We start from the raw sequence: 15892 nt of genomic DNA on the forward strand, positions 1-15892 counted from the left end.
TCTTCCACAATCTTCTGTCACTTACATCATATTCTGTGAGTGGAAAATGCATCAAAGTTCAAAAAACACTGACATCTTTTCCTTATTTCAGAGTGATAGGCTGCAAAAGTGCTTAAAATTTTTTTTTGGGAAACCAGTTTTCTCCATACATTTCTAACATATGGAACATTAACTTTACAGTGGGCTCAAGTGTAGGGCATAACAACTCTATTGTCTTTATTAAGGGTCCCTGGAAATGTGTTTTAAAAAGTGTAATTGTGCTGGGTGCATAGTGGACGCTGGCGAATTTTCACCGGTTAGTAAACCTGCCCCATAGTGTGTGGAGCAGGCTCTTCAGGTAGCAGAAGAATATGTTCAGTATATACTTATTTATACATACATATATACACATATATATATGTATAGTGCGGTAGCGGAGTCCAAAGAACCCATCTCAAAAAACAACTGAAAAACACATGTTCACTTAATTATTAGACCACTGCACCGCAACCATTATCATCCTGTGTGCCCCAGTTTACCCCTTTTAGTAGGCAGTTTGGGAGGACATACCGGAGGGGAAATGTGGAACTTTAGGGTAAAGACACATTGAGCCATCATCACAGCTACCTGTTGTGGTCACAAAATGCCAAAAATTCCCTGCCATAGACAATACTGAGAATTGCCTCTGCTAAAACACACATAGTGTGAAATTTCACCAAACTAAGTGGACTTAGTAAGGTGGTGGTGTACTTCATGGCTCTAGTGGTGGAATGCATGGGAAATGTGATTTGCTGTTGCTATGGCTAACAGAAATTGGCACATGAGGAGGAGAAATTAGTGTGATTTCCAAAATTTGGTGAAGTTTTGTGGTAAATTTCGACAGTGAGATTTCACCAAACTAAGTGGATTGAGTAAGGTGCTGTTGTACTTCATGGCTCTAGTGGTGGAATGCACGGGAAATGTGATTTGCTGTTGCTAAAAGCATTGTCTGATAGCTTGAATGTGTGCATTGAAATAAATGGTCTGATAGCTTGACTGTTGTTCAGAAACAGTCTGATGGCTTGACTCCAGTTGCCTATTCACTGTGCACATACCTTGCCTGCCTCATCTATGCTGTTTTTAAATAAAAACTAGTCTGCGTTGCCAATAACTGTACTCGGAGCCTGAGCTGTCTACTTACTTACGAGGTACCCAGAGGATCCCTGTGGCATGTGCAAAAATGTTTTATTTATTTATTATTATAATTATTAAATGATAAATAATCCCACGAAGAAAACCCAAATAACATACTTTTGTAACTATATAATATTTCTATACGTGTTTTCAACACTAACTAAATCAACCAATTATAAAACATTTTTGTAAATTTTGTAAATAAAATCTTATTTTCCCAGAGGTCTCAAAAATACGAACGCTTCCACAATGATATGTATACGTTTTACCACTGTAAAGATGTTTAAATTACAGAAGTATTACTTATGATTCATTTTTTAACGTCACAGGTTTCTTTCTCTGGTGAGGAATCACTACTCACCATTTTCTTTCACTCATTAACAAAGTTTCACTCCGCCCCTATTGTACTAACCTCGCGATAGCGCCTGTCCCGCCCATCAATGACGCAATCAAACTTTTCCCGTCATGCTTCGGTGTATTATATAGTCTCTAGCGCAGACTTTGGTTTTCTCCATTTTGAACAAAGCGATAGACGAAATTTAAGATGGCATCCAGCGCTCTTATCAAGGTAAAGATCCAACGAAATTTAAACGCGAAGCCAAAGAGCGATGATACAACTGCGACTAACGGCGCTACCGAAAGCAACAAAGAAACGCAAGCATCAGGGTAAGAGCTGATATACGAATTTCCCTAATTGGAAGGCGATTTCGATGCGTTTGTGTGTCGTATGTGGATAATAGTAGACAACCCGTATCTGGCAATCTTTATCTTTCGAATTTTGAGTCATATTTGATTTGTTAGACCACACGTGTGAACTATCCATAAAGGGCGCCCAACGTCTAGTTTCTTAGTAAGCAAGTGTTTTTCTTGCATCCTGTGACGTGCCATAGTTTCGATATTGTTGATCTTTTAAATTGTACTAGTGGCCTAAGTTGTTAGTGGCAAATTTAGACGTATTTGCTTGCGTATAACCTTTTAGATTCTGAAACTAAAGATTTTGTTTACAGGGGTGAAGTGTAAACCGCATTTTTTGTATTGTAAGTAAACATTTTTACTTCTAGACTGTTTTTAATGCCGTATAGACTTGTATTTGCATATACCGTAAGTTTAACTCTTACTTTTGATAGCATATTGTTAGACACTACTCCCCCTCCCAAATATTACTGGCGCAGCCCAAAAGCTAAGGGGTTTAGGTGAACGTTGGTGTAATAATTGGAGAATTACTCAATGGGTAGGGCTTTGATCGTTTGATAGAGGCCACAGGAAAACTGAATAAAATGTCTCCAGTACTTTACTGCGCAGCTGGCTGTTTCCATTTTGCTCCCAGGTGTCACCTGTGTATGGGTAGTACTTGTCAACCATCTTTATGAAATACCTGCGGGTTACTCCGAGCAACAAAGGGAACTTAAAGTAAATGAAATGTATCTCCATCGAAATGGGTTTCCCTTCTGCAATTTTTTTTCCAGTACGCATTAACTGAAACATTTAGTGTCTTTAAAGTTATTTATAGGTGCAGTAAGTGTTTGAAGCTACACTGCTGTACTGGTTTTAACCAGAAGCCCACCTAATTGGCAAACCAGAAGACCTTCTGCTAAATTATTAGGGGGTAGTAAACACATTTCCCCCCAACATGATAAAATCCTATTTTGTTTTCTTTATTGCAATAACAGATACTTTTGCTTACATATCTCTATAAAGTAACTCAGTTAGTGTAACTTTAGATACTTAGCTCAGTATTTACACCTGTCTCCCCTTTTTGTTGAAGCAGTTTAGCTTTACTTTTCCTGTTTAGCTCAAGAAATAACAACCAGAAGTTATTTGATTAAAATAAGGAAAAAAGTCTATAGTACATCTCTGTTCTTTGGACTCCTGTTGAATAAGTCAGGCAGGTATACGACTGCTGCTTGTACAGGACAGAAATTAGAAATGTTTGTATTATTCAACTATATTTACTTAATTATAGCTGAGTACATTTATATAAAGATTGGTGTGTTTCATGTTCCTTTTTCACCTTTTTATGTTGGTTTTTTTTCTCAAACTGCATACTTTTTGCCTTAAAGGGAAACTTCAATCACTCTTCACTGCTGTACTGCAAAGTTGGAGTGATATCACCCCCCCCCTTTTCACCCCCATGTCCCACTGAGACACTTTACATCAGTGATCCCCAACCAGTGGCTCATGAGCAACATGTTGCTCTCCGACCCCTTGGCTGTTGCTCCCAGTGGCCTACAAGCAGGTGTTTATTTTTGAATTCCTGACTTAAAGGTAAGCTTTAGTTACATAAAAAACACATGTACTGTCAAACAGAGCCATCTGTTGGCTGCAGGTCCACATAGGAGCTACCAATAGCCAATCACAGCCCTTATTTGGAAGTCCCAGGGACTTTTTTCATGCTTGTGTTGCTCTCCAACATTATTTTACACTTGCATGTGGCTCACGAGTAAAAAAGGTTGGGGACCCCTGCGTTACATTGAGAAGGAAAAACAGCAGCCTGCCAGAAAGCATTTCTCTCCTAAAGTGCAGGCACAAGTAACATGACCTGGGGCAGCTGGGAAATTGACAAAATATCTAGCCCCATGTCAGATTTCAAAATTGAATATAAAAAAAATCTGTTTGCTCTTTTGAGAAATGGATTTCAGTGCAGAATTCTGCTGGAGTAGCACTATTAACTGATGCGTTTTGAAAAAAAGTTTTCCGATGACAGGATCCCTTTAAATATTTAACTCCTGTATCATACGCATTGAATGTAATGTTAGGTAGCACAACCATCTTGGCTGCCTCACTAGCAGAAATGATGCAAGCAAGATGGGGGTCGCAAAAAAACTCTGTGGATCTCTGCATTCTGTGCCTCTGATATAGTAAAGTATTTTGCTACCTTCCCCCAAGTAAAAGCGTTGATGTGTGAGAAGGTTTGGGGTAGATAATTATAATATAGGCATTTATTCTTTCTGCCACATGTAACCAGATGATCCTTTTTCCAGCAGCAGGATCAATGACTGCACAGTTGTTAGTTTGAGCTAGTCTGATCTGCTACACCCCTTTTTCCTGCATATTGTGAAATCTGAAAAACTATACTGAAATCCAGACCTTCTGTCAAATGCTGAAAGCTTGAAGGGGAACGCCGCCTTCCAAACCAAAATAAAGAGGCCGTCATAACACAGAAACCCCTAATAATATATCAGTTACGTGTTCCTTCAAAAAGTATGACTAAATGCCATTTTCCTATGCTGAAATCCAGCTGGTTAACAGTTGTCTTCATCATTTGAAATCCTGACGGGGAAAGAAGGGCTAAAGCACTGATTTTGCAAATTGTAACAATTTGTCCGCAGCTTACGGACCTCATGCAGGAACTACATAACCCACAATGCATTGCACTTTGATGTTGTTTTCCTTATTGAAATCACATGTGCACTGAATTGTGGGGTTTGGAGGATGCAGTCTAAGGACAGCTGAGCTGTCTGAACTATCAGCAGAAGAGTAGGTGGCTAGGCTTAGGGAGCTGTCAAAAACCATGATGTGTATTGCAAAGCTGCTTTAAATTATCTTTACTTTTCAAAAACCTTGAGTTATGTTTATGTGGAGTTCCTCTTTAAGGAAATCTAAACCCAAAATTATTAATGTAAAAATCAGTCTTTCAACTTACAGATACAATATACATTTTTTTTAATTGGTTTCTGTGAAATTTAACATCTTACTTTATGGAAGGGCTGAACTGATGCAATTGATGGGGTACACTGAATACAGGAAGTTCATAGATAGGGTTGCTGACACTCTGGGCCTTCAAGAAGCTGAAAACTTGCTATAAGCATTCTAAAACTGCAAATATCTACACTACCACAAGTAGTTAACAAAAAGCAATTTGTAGCCAGTATGTTTTTCCAGATGGTCCAGAATTTTTTTTTTTTTAACATTAATGGCATACAGGGTGATTGTGTGGTTTGGCCAGAAACCTGCAGGTCTGGTGTGTTGGGGCCTACATCCACAAGATTTGTTGGTTCAGACCCATGACATTTTTATGCTCCGATTCTGACCGATATTTATAGGTGCGCTCCACTCCACCTCCTTTGTGATGTCAAAGATGGGTTGTGTGCAGGTCTATGAATAGAGTTGAATTGCTGGCTTGGGAGCAGGAAGGTTAAGGTAGAGTGTGAGTCAACTTTTTGTTTTCAACAGGTGTAGTAACCAAATGATATAAGTTATCAAATGCAGTGAACTCATGATATTCTGATTGGTAGCTATGAATATTCTCTAGTTGAAAATGTTATAGCCATATTCACTTTGCTTGACTAAGCTCATGAAAAATCCTGATCCTAATTTTTTATATTTTTTTTCTAAATTTGCACCCTGCAACAATTTATATGCCTTTGCCTGACCCAGCCTGTTTCTGATCTCTTTGAAGAGGGTGAACCTGAGAGATATAAGCAAGCGCTTCTCTGTCATAACTGACCTCAAACTGAGCTAATGGTTGCAAATACTTTTCCACCATTGAACTACCTGTTACTACAATTGTGTGATCTGCTGCTTCATCTTCATGAGGCTTCTTTGGACTGGTAACTTGCCTTTTTTTTTTTTTATTCAAAAATAATTTTTCCTTTTGTTATAGTGATCAAGTTAACCAGAATGACAAACGAAAGGAGAAAGGGATGAAAAAATCTTCAAACCGTTTTGAGCCTTATAACCCTCAAAGACGTTTTAGGGCTTTCATCTCTAACATACCCTTTGATGTTAAATGGCAGGCCCTGAAAGACCTTGTCAAGGAGAAAGGTAATGGTGGTCCACCAGACTATCGGTCTGTTTTCTAATTAAACTGTATCTGATTTTGCTAATCTTTAGGGTGGTGGCTGACGGGGAGCGACAAATCTCCTCTTCTGTGGGCAACTAATCTCCCCGTACTGCCTTCCCACCGGCTAGAATACCGGTGATTCTTATTCTAATTGGCAGAAAGACAGTACGGTGAGATTAGTTCCCCACAGAAGAGGAGATTTGTCGTTGGGTGACTAATCTCCCCGTCTGCCACTAGCCTTTAAGAATCTGGGTTTTGGTAGCTTGGACTTGGAAACTGTGTTAAGTTTATCAGCTTTTTGATCTTTAACATAACTAGAATATCTTAACTTTCAATTGTTGGCATAGCTATCCGAGTTGACTGGATATGGATGTTGGTAATGTTTCTACATTCTGTCCAGCTGTGTACATTTATCCTGTAATTTTAATTAAATTCTCTGCAAGTCTAATTTTGCTCTTTACTCTAGTTGGTATAGTCTTTCTATTTGAATACACAAACTCTGACTTCACAGTTATGCTGTCAAATTCTAAAATTTGTTTATACATTTTCTTAAAGTGGTTGTATTAGGATAATTTATAAACGTGATCTAGATGTGTATCAAGTCAGGGTTTTTTTCCTGCTATTTTTGTTGTTTAGCAATGGGTAGTTTTTAACATTTTAGATTCATAAACTTCTGTTAAATCAATTTTACCAGTTCTGTAGTTGTTGCATATTGTAATACAGACCGTCTAAAAGCATTGTGACAGCAGTGGCTTGTTTGCTAAGTAGAATGGCGTTCCAGCATGCAAAATACAAATGCGAATTCAGATATACCGTATTCTTTATAAATAAGTTTCAATTGATGACCAGGTTTTATTCTGCCTATCCACAGTTGCATGTGGCAGAGGATACACTGGTTTCACAGCTGAATGTGTATAAAGTTCTACATAATGTTAAGACGCCTTCAGCTGTAGAATGACACACTTTTCAAGGTTGTTGGTTTATTTATTTTTTTATTTTTTGTGGTGGTGGATATGAGCAATCTAAATGTGAACGCTTATACATGAATTCACAGCTGATTATGGCATTTGAAATGTGTGCCGTTGTAGACAGTATTTTAAAGAACTTAGTAGTTTTAGAGTGCATAATAGTTTTCTTCTGACTAGTTCCTACAGGCTATAAGTTTAATCCTGTTGGGACCTTTCTATGTTGGTTCTGTTAAATTTGGAGCTTGTTGTCAGTGATTGGATTTACAAGTGTGCAGTCCAAATGACAAATTTTTTTCAAAGATATTTTTTCCCCTCCTGCTAAAACTGTAGAAATGTTATATGAGAAAATACGAATTTCAATATTATACACCGTTTTAGTTGTTCTATATTTTTTTCAAGAGCACGGATTTGTTTAATCTGCTTATATATTATGCCATGGCTTTCTACTGGAGGCCTGTGTTCTAGTTTTGGCCCCCAAGATTTATTTTTTTTTGCCATAGATTTATTTATTTAAAATATTTAGAAATTATCATTTTATTTTAAGATTTTCTGCCCTCAAACATAATGCTGCATGTATTATGCTGCGTAGCAATTATTTTGTACAAAACATCCTGGATCAAAGGGGTAGCTCACCTTTGTTAATTTTTGGTATGTATAGAATGGGCAATTTTTTTTTTTTTTTTTTTGTTTGCCTATTATAGCTTTTTAATTTTGAATTGCTTTGCTGCTTTCAAATGGGGGTCACTGACCTTGGCATTGCTATGCGAGGCTACAATTTTATTGTTGCTGCTCTTTTATTATCTTTAAATTCAAGCCTCTCCTAGTCATATTCTAATCTCTTATTGCCTGGTTTCTAGGATAATTTAAACAGATGCTAGAATTCCAACTGGAGAGCTATGGAATAAAATGCTAAATTTAAAAACCACAAAAAATGGAAGCCCAATTTCAAATTTTCAGAATAACACACTGTACTAAAAGCTAAACTCCCCCTTTAAAGGTAGTACTTAGGCTTGTGGCCTAACCCTAAAGAACATGGTGGCAGTGAGGAAGAACAACTGGGGTTAACTTTCAGCAGACCCTACTTGACAGGAGTGTTAATTTAGTGACTAGGTTGTCCCAGGGCCCTCTTATTAAGATGAGCGTCAAAAGCCATTTCCTTGTCCTTCTTTAAGATCTGAGTGCTGTGACTTCCTACCTCTTTTATGTAAGCTTTAACCCTTTGCCTGCCAAGCACGTACACCGTACGTTCTGGCAGGCAAGGGCTTTAACTGCCAAGCACGTACATTGTACGTTCTTGCAGTTTTACTTGCTGTACTCTGCATCAGCGGCTTTAGCCGCCTCTGCAGAGGTTTAGCAGCATTGACAGCCCCCTGGGCAACGAGGCTGGGGGGCTGTCATGTCGGTCCTGCGACTGGATTGTCGCAGGGCCGACCTAAAAGAGGCAGACACAGCAAATCGCGTGTCTGCCTTGCTGCTCTGCTTCCTCCTGCTCACCTCGTGTTCCAGCGACGCCCACACACTTCCTGCTTGCTGTGAATCTGCAGATCTCTCTTCTCCAGCTCTTAGATCAGCCAAAAACGGTAAGTGCCCTTTATTTTACACACTTGCATACACCTACCTACATTATACACACATACACACATATTTTAGTAGTAAAAAAAAAAAAAAAAAAAAACGTTTTTTTTAATTTTTCATTTTCCACTTATATGCACTTATATGCATTTATATACACTTATATGGACTTATATACACACTTATACACACTTATACACTGTCACACAATTCTTGGAAGTGTACACACATGTATACACATTTTATTTTTTTTACTTTTTCATTTCACCAATTTGTGTTTTTTTTACCCATAAAAACTGTTTATTTCAGCAGCATGACTATTGGATAATCGATTTCGGCCACTAATTATGCTGTCGGTGCAGTTATTTTGTTATTTCATTGATTTGCACAATTTTTGTGGTTTTATTGCAATTTTATCCCTGGATTATTGTTCCTTATGTATCTTTAGTATAGTTTTGCTGTTTGGTGCTTTGGTATATCATTTTACTTAGATTGATCCGTCAGAATATATGCTTTCCAAAAATATATGGTTTTCTGGGGTCTTTTTACAGTTTGGGGGTCTTACGGCACATAATGCACAGTTGGGGTTCTCTTTTCAGCAGCTTAGTTGGCCAGCGTGAAAATTCATATGCACATTTTTCATTTGGGGCCGTACACACCATATACTTTGGTAAATCTATGCATATTGGGCATCAAACTATTCAGTAGACCTCTGATGTCCATATTTGGGGTGATTTTTCTTTGTACGTAAAACATTGTGTGAGATAAATGTGGCATACTTCAACATTTTTAGGCGATTTTCAGAAATGTAAAAATCTCTATGTTTATAAAAGTTTTGCAGTTTGGTACTTTGCTGTAGAAAGACGTCTTTATCTTGGTTGTTTTCGTCAGAATGTGTACTTTCCAAAAACATATGGTTTTGGGGGGTCTTTGCTGTTAGGAGGGTCTTGAGGCACATAATATGAAGTCAATGGTCTATGTTTACAGAAGGCGAATCGGCAGCAGAGAAAACTCATATTCACTATTTACATTTGGGATCCGCACATGCCAGCTGCCTTGGTATATCAATGAATATTGGGCATAAAACTGTTCAGTAGACCCTTGGCATCAGTATTTATGGTGTTTTACAATTGTATGTAAGAAGTTGGGTGAGATAAATGCGGCCAATTGCAATATTTTTAGGCGATTTTCAGAAATGTAAAAACCGTTGCTTTTATCGCCAAATTTAGGAAAGGCTTGCGACTTGGTACTGTGGAGTACAAAGACATGCATACCCAATTTGGATTCGCGGGAATGTGTACTTTCCGAAAATATATGGTTTTCTGGGGCGAACATACTTTTTTCTACCTTTGCCCCCCCCAAAACTATGTAAATGTGTTGATTTTGCAGTACCTGAAATGACAGACCATATGGGGGTCTTCCTTTTGGGGCCCTATATGCCACGTGCTTGGGTACACCTATACATATTGGGCATCAAACTGTTCAGAGGACCCTAGGCTTTCATATTTGGGGTGATATCTCTTGATACCTAAAAGTATGTGGGTTATACGATGCTGCAGGGTAGAAATTTTGAGGTGATTTTTGGAAATGTCGCCAAAATTATCAAATTTAGGAATGGTTTGCGGCTTGGTACTTTGGAGTACAAAGACATCCATACCCAATTTAGATTCGTGGGAATGTGTACTTTCCGAAAATATATGGTTTTCTGGGTTGAAATTACTTTTTGCTGCCTTTGCCCCCCCCAAAACGATGTAAATGTGTTGATTTTGCAGTACCTAAAATGAAAGACCATATGGGGTTCTTCCTTTTCGGGCCTCTATATGCCACGTGCTTGGGTACACCTATACATATTGTGCATCAAACTGTTCAGAGGACCCTAGGCTTTCATATTTGGGGTGATTTCTCTTGATACCTAAAAGTATGTGGGTAATACGATGCTGCAGGGTAGAAATTTTGAGGTGATTTTTGGAAATGTCACCAAAATCACCAAATTTAGGAATGGTTTTCGGCTTCGTACTTTGTAGTACAAAGACATGCATACCCAATTTAGATTCGTGGGAATGTGTACTTTCCGAAAATATATGGTTTTCTGGAGTGAACTTAATTTTTCCTACATTTGCCCCCCTCAAAACGATGTAAATGTGTTGATTTTGCAGTATCTGAATCGACAGACCATATGGGGGTCTTCCTTTTGGGGCCCCTATATGCCACGTGCTTGGGTACACCTATACATATAGGGCATCAAACTGTTCAGAGGACCCTAGGCTTTCATATTTGGGGTGATTTATCTTGATACCTAAAAGTATGTGGGAAATATGATGCTCCAGGTTGGAGATTTTGAGGTGATTTTTGGAAATGTCACCAAAATCACCAAATTTAGGAATGATTTGCGGCATTGTACTTTGGAGTACAAAGACATGCATACCCAATTTAGATTCGTGGGAATGTGTACTTTCCGAAAATATATGGTTTTCTTGGGTGAACTTACTTTTTTCTACTTTTGCCCCCCCAAAACGAGGTAAATGTGTTGATTTTGCAGTACCTGAAATGACAGACCATATGGGGGGGGTCTTCATTTCAGGGCCCCTATATGCCACGTGTTTGGGTACACCTATACATGTTTGGCATAAAACTGTTCAGAGGACCCTAGGCTTTCATATTTGGGGTGATTTGTCTTGATACCTAAAAGTATGTGGGTAATACGATGCTGCAGGGTGGAAATTTTGAGGTGATTTTTGGAAATGTCACCAAAATCACCACATTTAGGAATGGTTTGTGGCTTGGTACTTTGGAGTATAAAGACATGCATACCCAATTTGGATTCAGGGGAATGTGTACTTTACGAAAATATATGGTTTTCTGGGGTGAACGTACTTTTTTCTACCTTTGTCCCACCCCCCCCAAACAATGTAAATGTGTTGATTTTGCAGTATCTGAAATGACAGACCAAATGGGGGTCTTCCTTTTGGGGCCCCTGTCTGCCACGTGCTTGGGTACACCTATACATATTGGGCATCAAACTGTTCAGAGGACCCTAGGCTTTCATATTTGGGGTGATATCTCTTGATACCTAAAAGTATGTGGGTAATACGATGCTGCAGGGTAGAAATTTTGAGGTGATTTTTGGAAGTATCACCAAAATCACCAAATTTAGGAATGATTTGCGGCTTGGTACTTTGGAGTACAAACACATGCATACCCAATTTAGATTCATGGGAATGTGTACTTTCCGAAAATATATGGTTTTCTTTGGTGAACCCACTTTTTCCTACTTTTGACCCCCCCAAAACGATGTAAATGTGTTGATTTTGCAGTACCTGAAATGACAGACCATATGGGGGCCTTCCTTTTGGGGCCCCTGTATGCCACGTGCTTGGGTACACCTATACATATTGGGCATCAAACTGTTCAGAGGACCCTAGGCTTTCATATTTGGGGTGATTTCTCTTGATACCTAAAAGTATGTGGGTAATACGATGCTGCAGGGTAGAAATTTTGAGGTGATTTTTGGAAATATCACCAAAATCACCAAATTTAGGAATGGTTTGCAGCTTTGTACTTTGGAGTACAAAGACATGCATACCCAATTTAGATTCGTGTGAATGTGTACTTTCCGAAAATATATGGTTTTCTGGGGTGAACTTACTTTTTTCTACTTTTGACCCCCCCAAAACGATGTAAATGTGTTGATTTTGCTGTACCTGAAATGACAGACCATATGGGGGTCTTCCTTTTGGGGCTCCTGTATGCCACATGCTTGGGTACACCTATACATATTGGGCATCAAACTGTTCAGAGGACCCTAGGCTTTCATATTTGGGGTGATTTTGCTTGATACCTAAAAGTATGTGGGTAATACAATGCTGCAGGGTAGAAATTTTGAGGTGATTTTTGGAAGTATCACCAAAATCACCAAATTTAGGAATGATTTGCGGCTTGGTACTTTGGAGTACAAACACATGCATACCCAATTTAGATTCATGGGAATGTGTACTTTCCGAAAATATATGGTTTTCTGGGGTGAACCCACTTTTTTATACTTTTGACCCCCCCAAAACGATGTAAATGTGTTGATTTTGCAGTACCTGAAATGACAGACCATATGGGGGCCTTCCTTTTGGGGCCCCTGTATGTCACGTGCTTGGGTACACCTATACATATTGGGCATCAAACTGTTCAGAGGACCCTAGGCTTTCATATTTGGGGTGATATCTCTTGATACCTAAAAGTATGTGGGTAATACGATGCTGCAGGGTAGAAATTTTGAGGTGATTTTTGGAAATATCACCAAAATCACCAAATTTAGGAATGGTTTGCAGCTTTGTACTTTGGAATACAAAAACATGCATACCCAATTTAGATTCGTGGGAATGTGTACTTTCCGAAAATATATGGTTTTCTGGGGTGAACTTACTTTTTTCTACTTTTGACCCCCCCAAAACGATGTAAATGTGTTGATTTTGCTGTACCTGAAATGACAGACCATATGGGGGTCTTCCTTTTGGGGCCCCTGTATGCCACATGCTTGGGTACACCTATACATATTGGACATCAAACTGTTCAGAGGACCCTAGGCTTTTATATTTGGGGTGATTTTGCTTGATACCTAAAAGTATGTGGGTAATACAATGCTGCAGGGTAGAAATTTTGAGGTGATTTTTGGAAGTATCACCAAAATCACCAAATTTAGGAATGATTTGCGGCTTGGTACTTTGGAGTACAAACACATGCATACCCAATTTAGATTCATGGGAATGTGTACTTTCCGAAAATATATGGTTTTCTGGGGTGAACTTACTTTTTTCTACTTTTGACCCCCCCAAAACGATGTAAATGTGTTGATTTTGCTGTACCTGAAATGACAGACCATATGGGGGCCTTCCTTTTGGGGCCCCTGTATGCCACGTGCTTGGGTACACCTATACATATTGGGCATCAAACTGTTCAGAGGACCCTAGGCTTTCATATTTGGGGTGATTTTGCTTGATACCTAAAAGTATGTGGGTAATACGATGCTGCAGGGTAGAAATTTTGAGGTGATTTTTGGAAATATCATCAAAATCACCAAATTTAGGAATGGTTTGCGGCTTTGTACTTTGGAGTACAAACACATGCATACCCAATTTAGATTCGTGGGAATGTGTACTTTCCGAAAATATATGGTTTTCTGGGGTGAACCCACTTTTTTCTACTTTTGACCCCCCCAAAACGATGTATATGTGTTGATTTTGCAGTACCTGAAATGACAGACCATATGGGGGTCTTCCTTTTGGGGCCCCTGTATGCCACGTGCTTGGGTACACCTATACATATTGGGCATCAAACTGTTCAGAGGACCCTAGGCTTTCATATTTGGGGTGATTTCTCTTGATACCTAAAAGTATGTGGGTAATACGATGCTGCAGGGTAGAAATTTTGAGGTGATTTTTGGAAATGTCGCCAAAATCACCAAATTTAGGAATCGTTTGCGGCTTGGTACTTTGTAGTACAAACACATGCATACCCAATTTAGATTCGTGGGAATGTGTACTTTCCGAAAATATATGGTTTTCTGGGATGAACTTATTTTTTTTTACTTTTACCCCACCCCAAAACGATGCAAATGTGTTGATTTTGCAGTATCTGGAATTACAGAACTGATAGCTCAAATGAGGTATCTACATTTTAGGGCCCCTATATGTCACGTGCTTGGGTACACCTATACATATTTCGCATCAAACTGTTCAGTGGACCCCAGGCTTTCATATTTGGGGTGTTTTACATTGATACCTAATGATGTGTGGGAGATACGATTCTGTAGATTGGAAGCTTTGAGGTCATTTTTCAAAAAATTCACCAATTTCTATAAAACATTATAACTTTAGGAAACAATTGCAACTTGGTAGTTTGGAGTACAACGATATGTTTACCCATTTTTGATTCACCAGAATCTGTTCTTTCTAATAATGGGTAGTTTTCTAGGGTAAACCTACTGTTAGTGGAATGTTTGGCCTTGAAATCAGAAGTATGCCGTTTGGGGAGCGGTGCTTTGGACATTTGCTAGTGTACTGCTTTTAGATTTTGATCTATACAAGTGAGAAATCTCCATAAAACTATATATATTTGGTATTGCCGCGTTCAGGAGACATAGACCTTTCCAAATCAGCTGTGTTCTCATACATAAAGTAAATAATGTTTCTGATATATGTGATTGTTCTTTGTGAAACATGATTTTTTTCATTTTATTGGACACTTAGAAGCCTATATTTTTTTACAGAAGTAGAATTACACCAAAATTCTTGCATATTTTCAAAGTTCAGGTTGTCCTGAAAAAAACAATATATTGTTTTCCTGGATAAACTAAAAGACCGCCCCAGGAAGGGGCCTAAAAGTGAAAGAGTGCAAAATATCTAAAAACTGCTTGGCAGTAGATGTTCGCATCTAGGACAAAACGGCTGGCAGGGAAAGGGTTAAAAGGTATCTGTACTGAGATTATGCGCATTTGGGCCCCTCCATTAATGTGTGTAAGATGTTGACATTTCTTGTAATTACGTTGGTCTGGTTTAAAGTGGATGTAGTTTTAAAAAGAATGGGCAGCACTGGCTTCCATTATCGGCCCTTCGGCATGTACGCCAACAACATTTTGGCCCTTGGTACCACAATGGAAGGGGCCCGCACCTATACAAACAGAATCTGAAAGCCGGCAGTGTAAGGTCGACAACTGTTTTCAATATATGGGAACCAGCACTGACCACCTATAATTTCCCAGCTGTTTTGTGGTCACACACTGCAGCTCCCATCTTTTAAAGGAGAAGGAAAGTCTCTAAACAACATTCCCTAAAAATCCCAGCCTTAATATAGTCTCTAACATATTCCCCCTAGCTCAATGTCCTGTTGCTTAGTTTTCCTTTGGCAAAGTCAGGTCCTGCTATTAAGTACCTGTTTCAATCCAGAGCTGCTTCCTTTTTCCACCAACAGCGATTTCCCTGAGCAAACACATGCGCACCTCACTGCTGAGCTGCTGCCGTTTTTTTTTTTTTTTTCCTGCATTAGCATATTCAGCCTGTACGTGCTGAAAGTCTTGCCCACTTAATCCCATTGTCCAATCGGAACTCTCCTCTTTTTCAAGACAGTCCTGCACAGCCCCTCTCCCTAAAGCTGCAGTTTACAGTGTAGGAGACACGGGTGGGCATGATGTCAGCAGCTTGAAAATGGCAACTGTAATCTAGTAAACAGCGTCTGAGGTCAGACCTCAGACGCTATGTTTACTGGATTGATATATGTTTAAATAAATTGTAACATTTTTTTTTAACCAACCTGGAGACAAGCAATCAATTTTTGAAACCCAGGAGTGCGCTGCCTTTATTCTACTGTAAGGCAAAGTTTTAACTATTTACAATTTACATGGCCTGCTCCAAGATTGCCTTGGTACTGGCTT

General features: G+C 38.9%; 1 protein-coding gene across 4 annotated transcripts in view; it reads left to right on the forward strand.

The window, feature by feature from the left end:
* Positions 1-1637: 1637 nt before the first annotated feature.
* Positions 1638-15892, forward strand: part of hnrnpm.L (heterogeneous nuclear ribonucleoprotein M L homeolog) — a 33852-nt gene continuing 19597 nt past the window's right edge. The window contains exons 1-2 of one of the 4 annotated variants that reach the window (XM_041560918.1): positions 1638-1818; positions 5756-5916. In XM_041560918.1, the coding sequence (XP_041416852.1) occupies positions 1697-1818; positions 5756-5916 (283 nt within the window). In that variant the 5' untranslated portion in view covers positions 1638-1696. Of the gene's footprint in view, positions 1819-5755; positions 5917-15892 lie in introns of those variants that run through there. The other 3 variants (XM_018253945.2, XM_041560920.1, XM_041560927.1) reach the window with 3 other exon arrangements.

This window comes from Xenopus laevis, chromosome 1L, assembly GCF_017654675.1.
Source record: "Xenopus laevis strain J_2021 chromosome 1L, Xenopus_laevis_v10.1, whole genome shotgun sequence".
In the NCBI taxonomy this organism is placed as follows: domain Eukaryota; kingdom Metazoa; phylum Chordata; class Amphibia; order Anura; family Pipidae; genus Xenopus; species Xenopus laevis.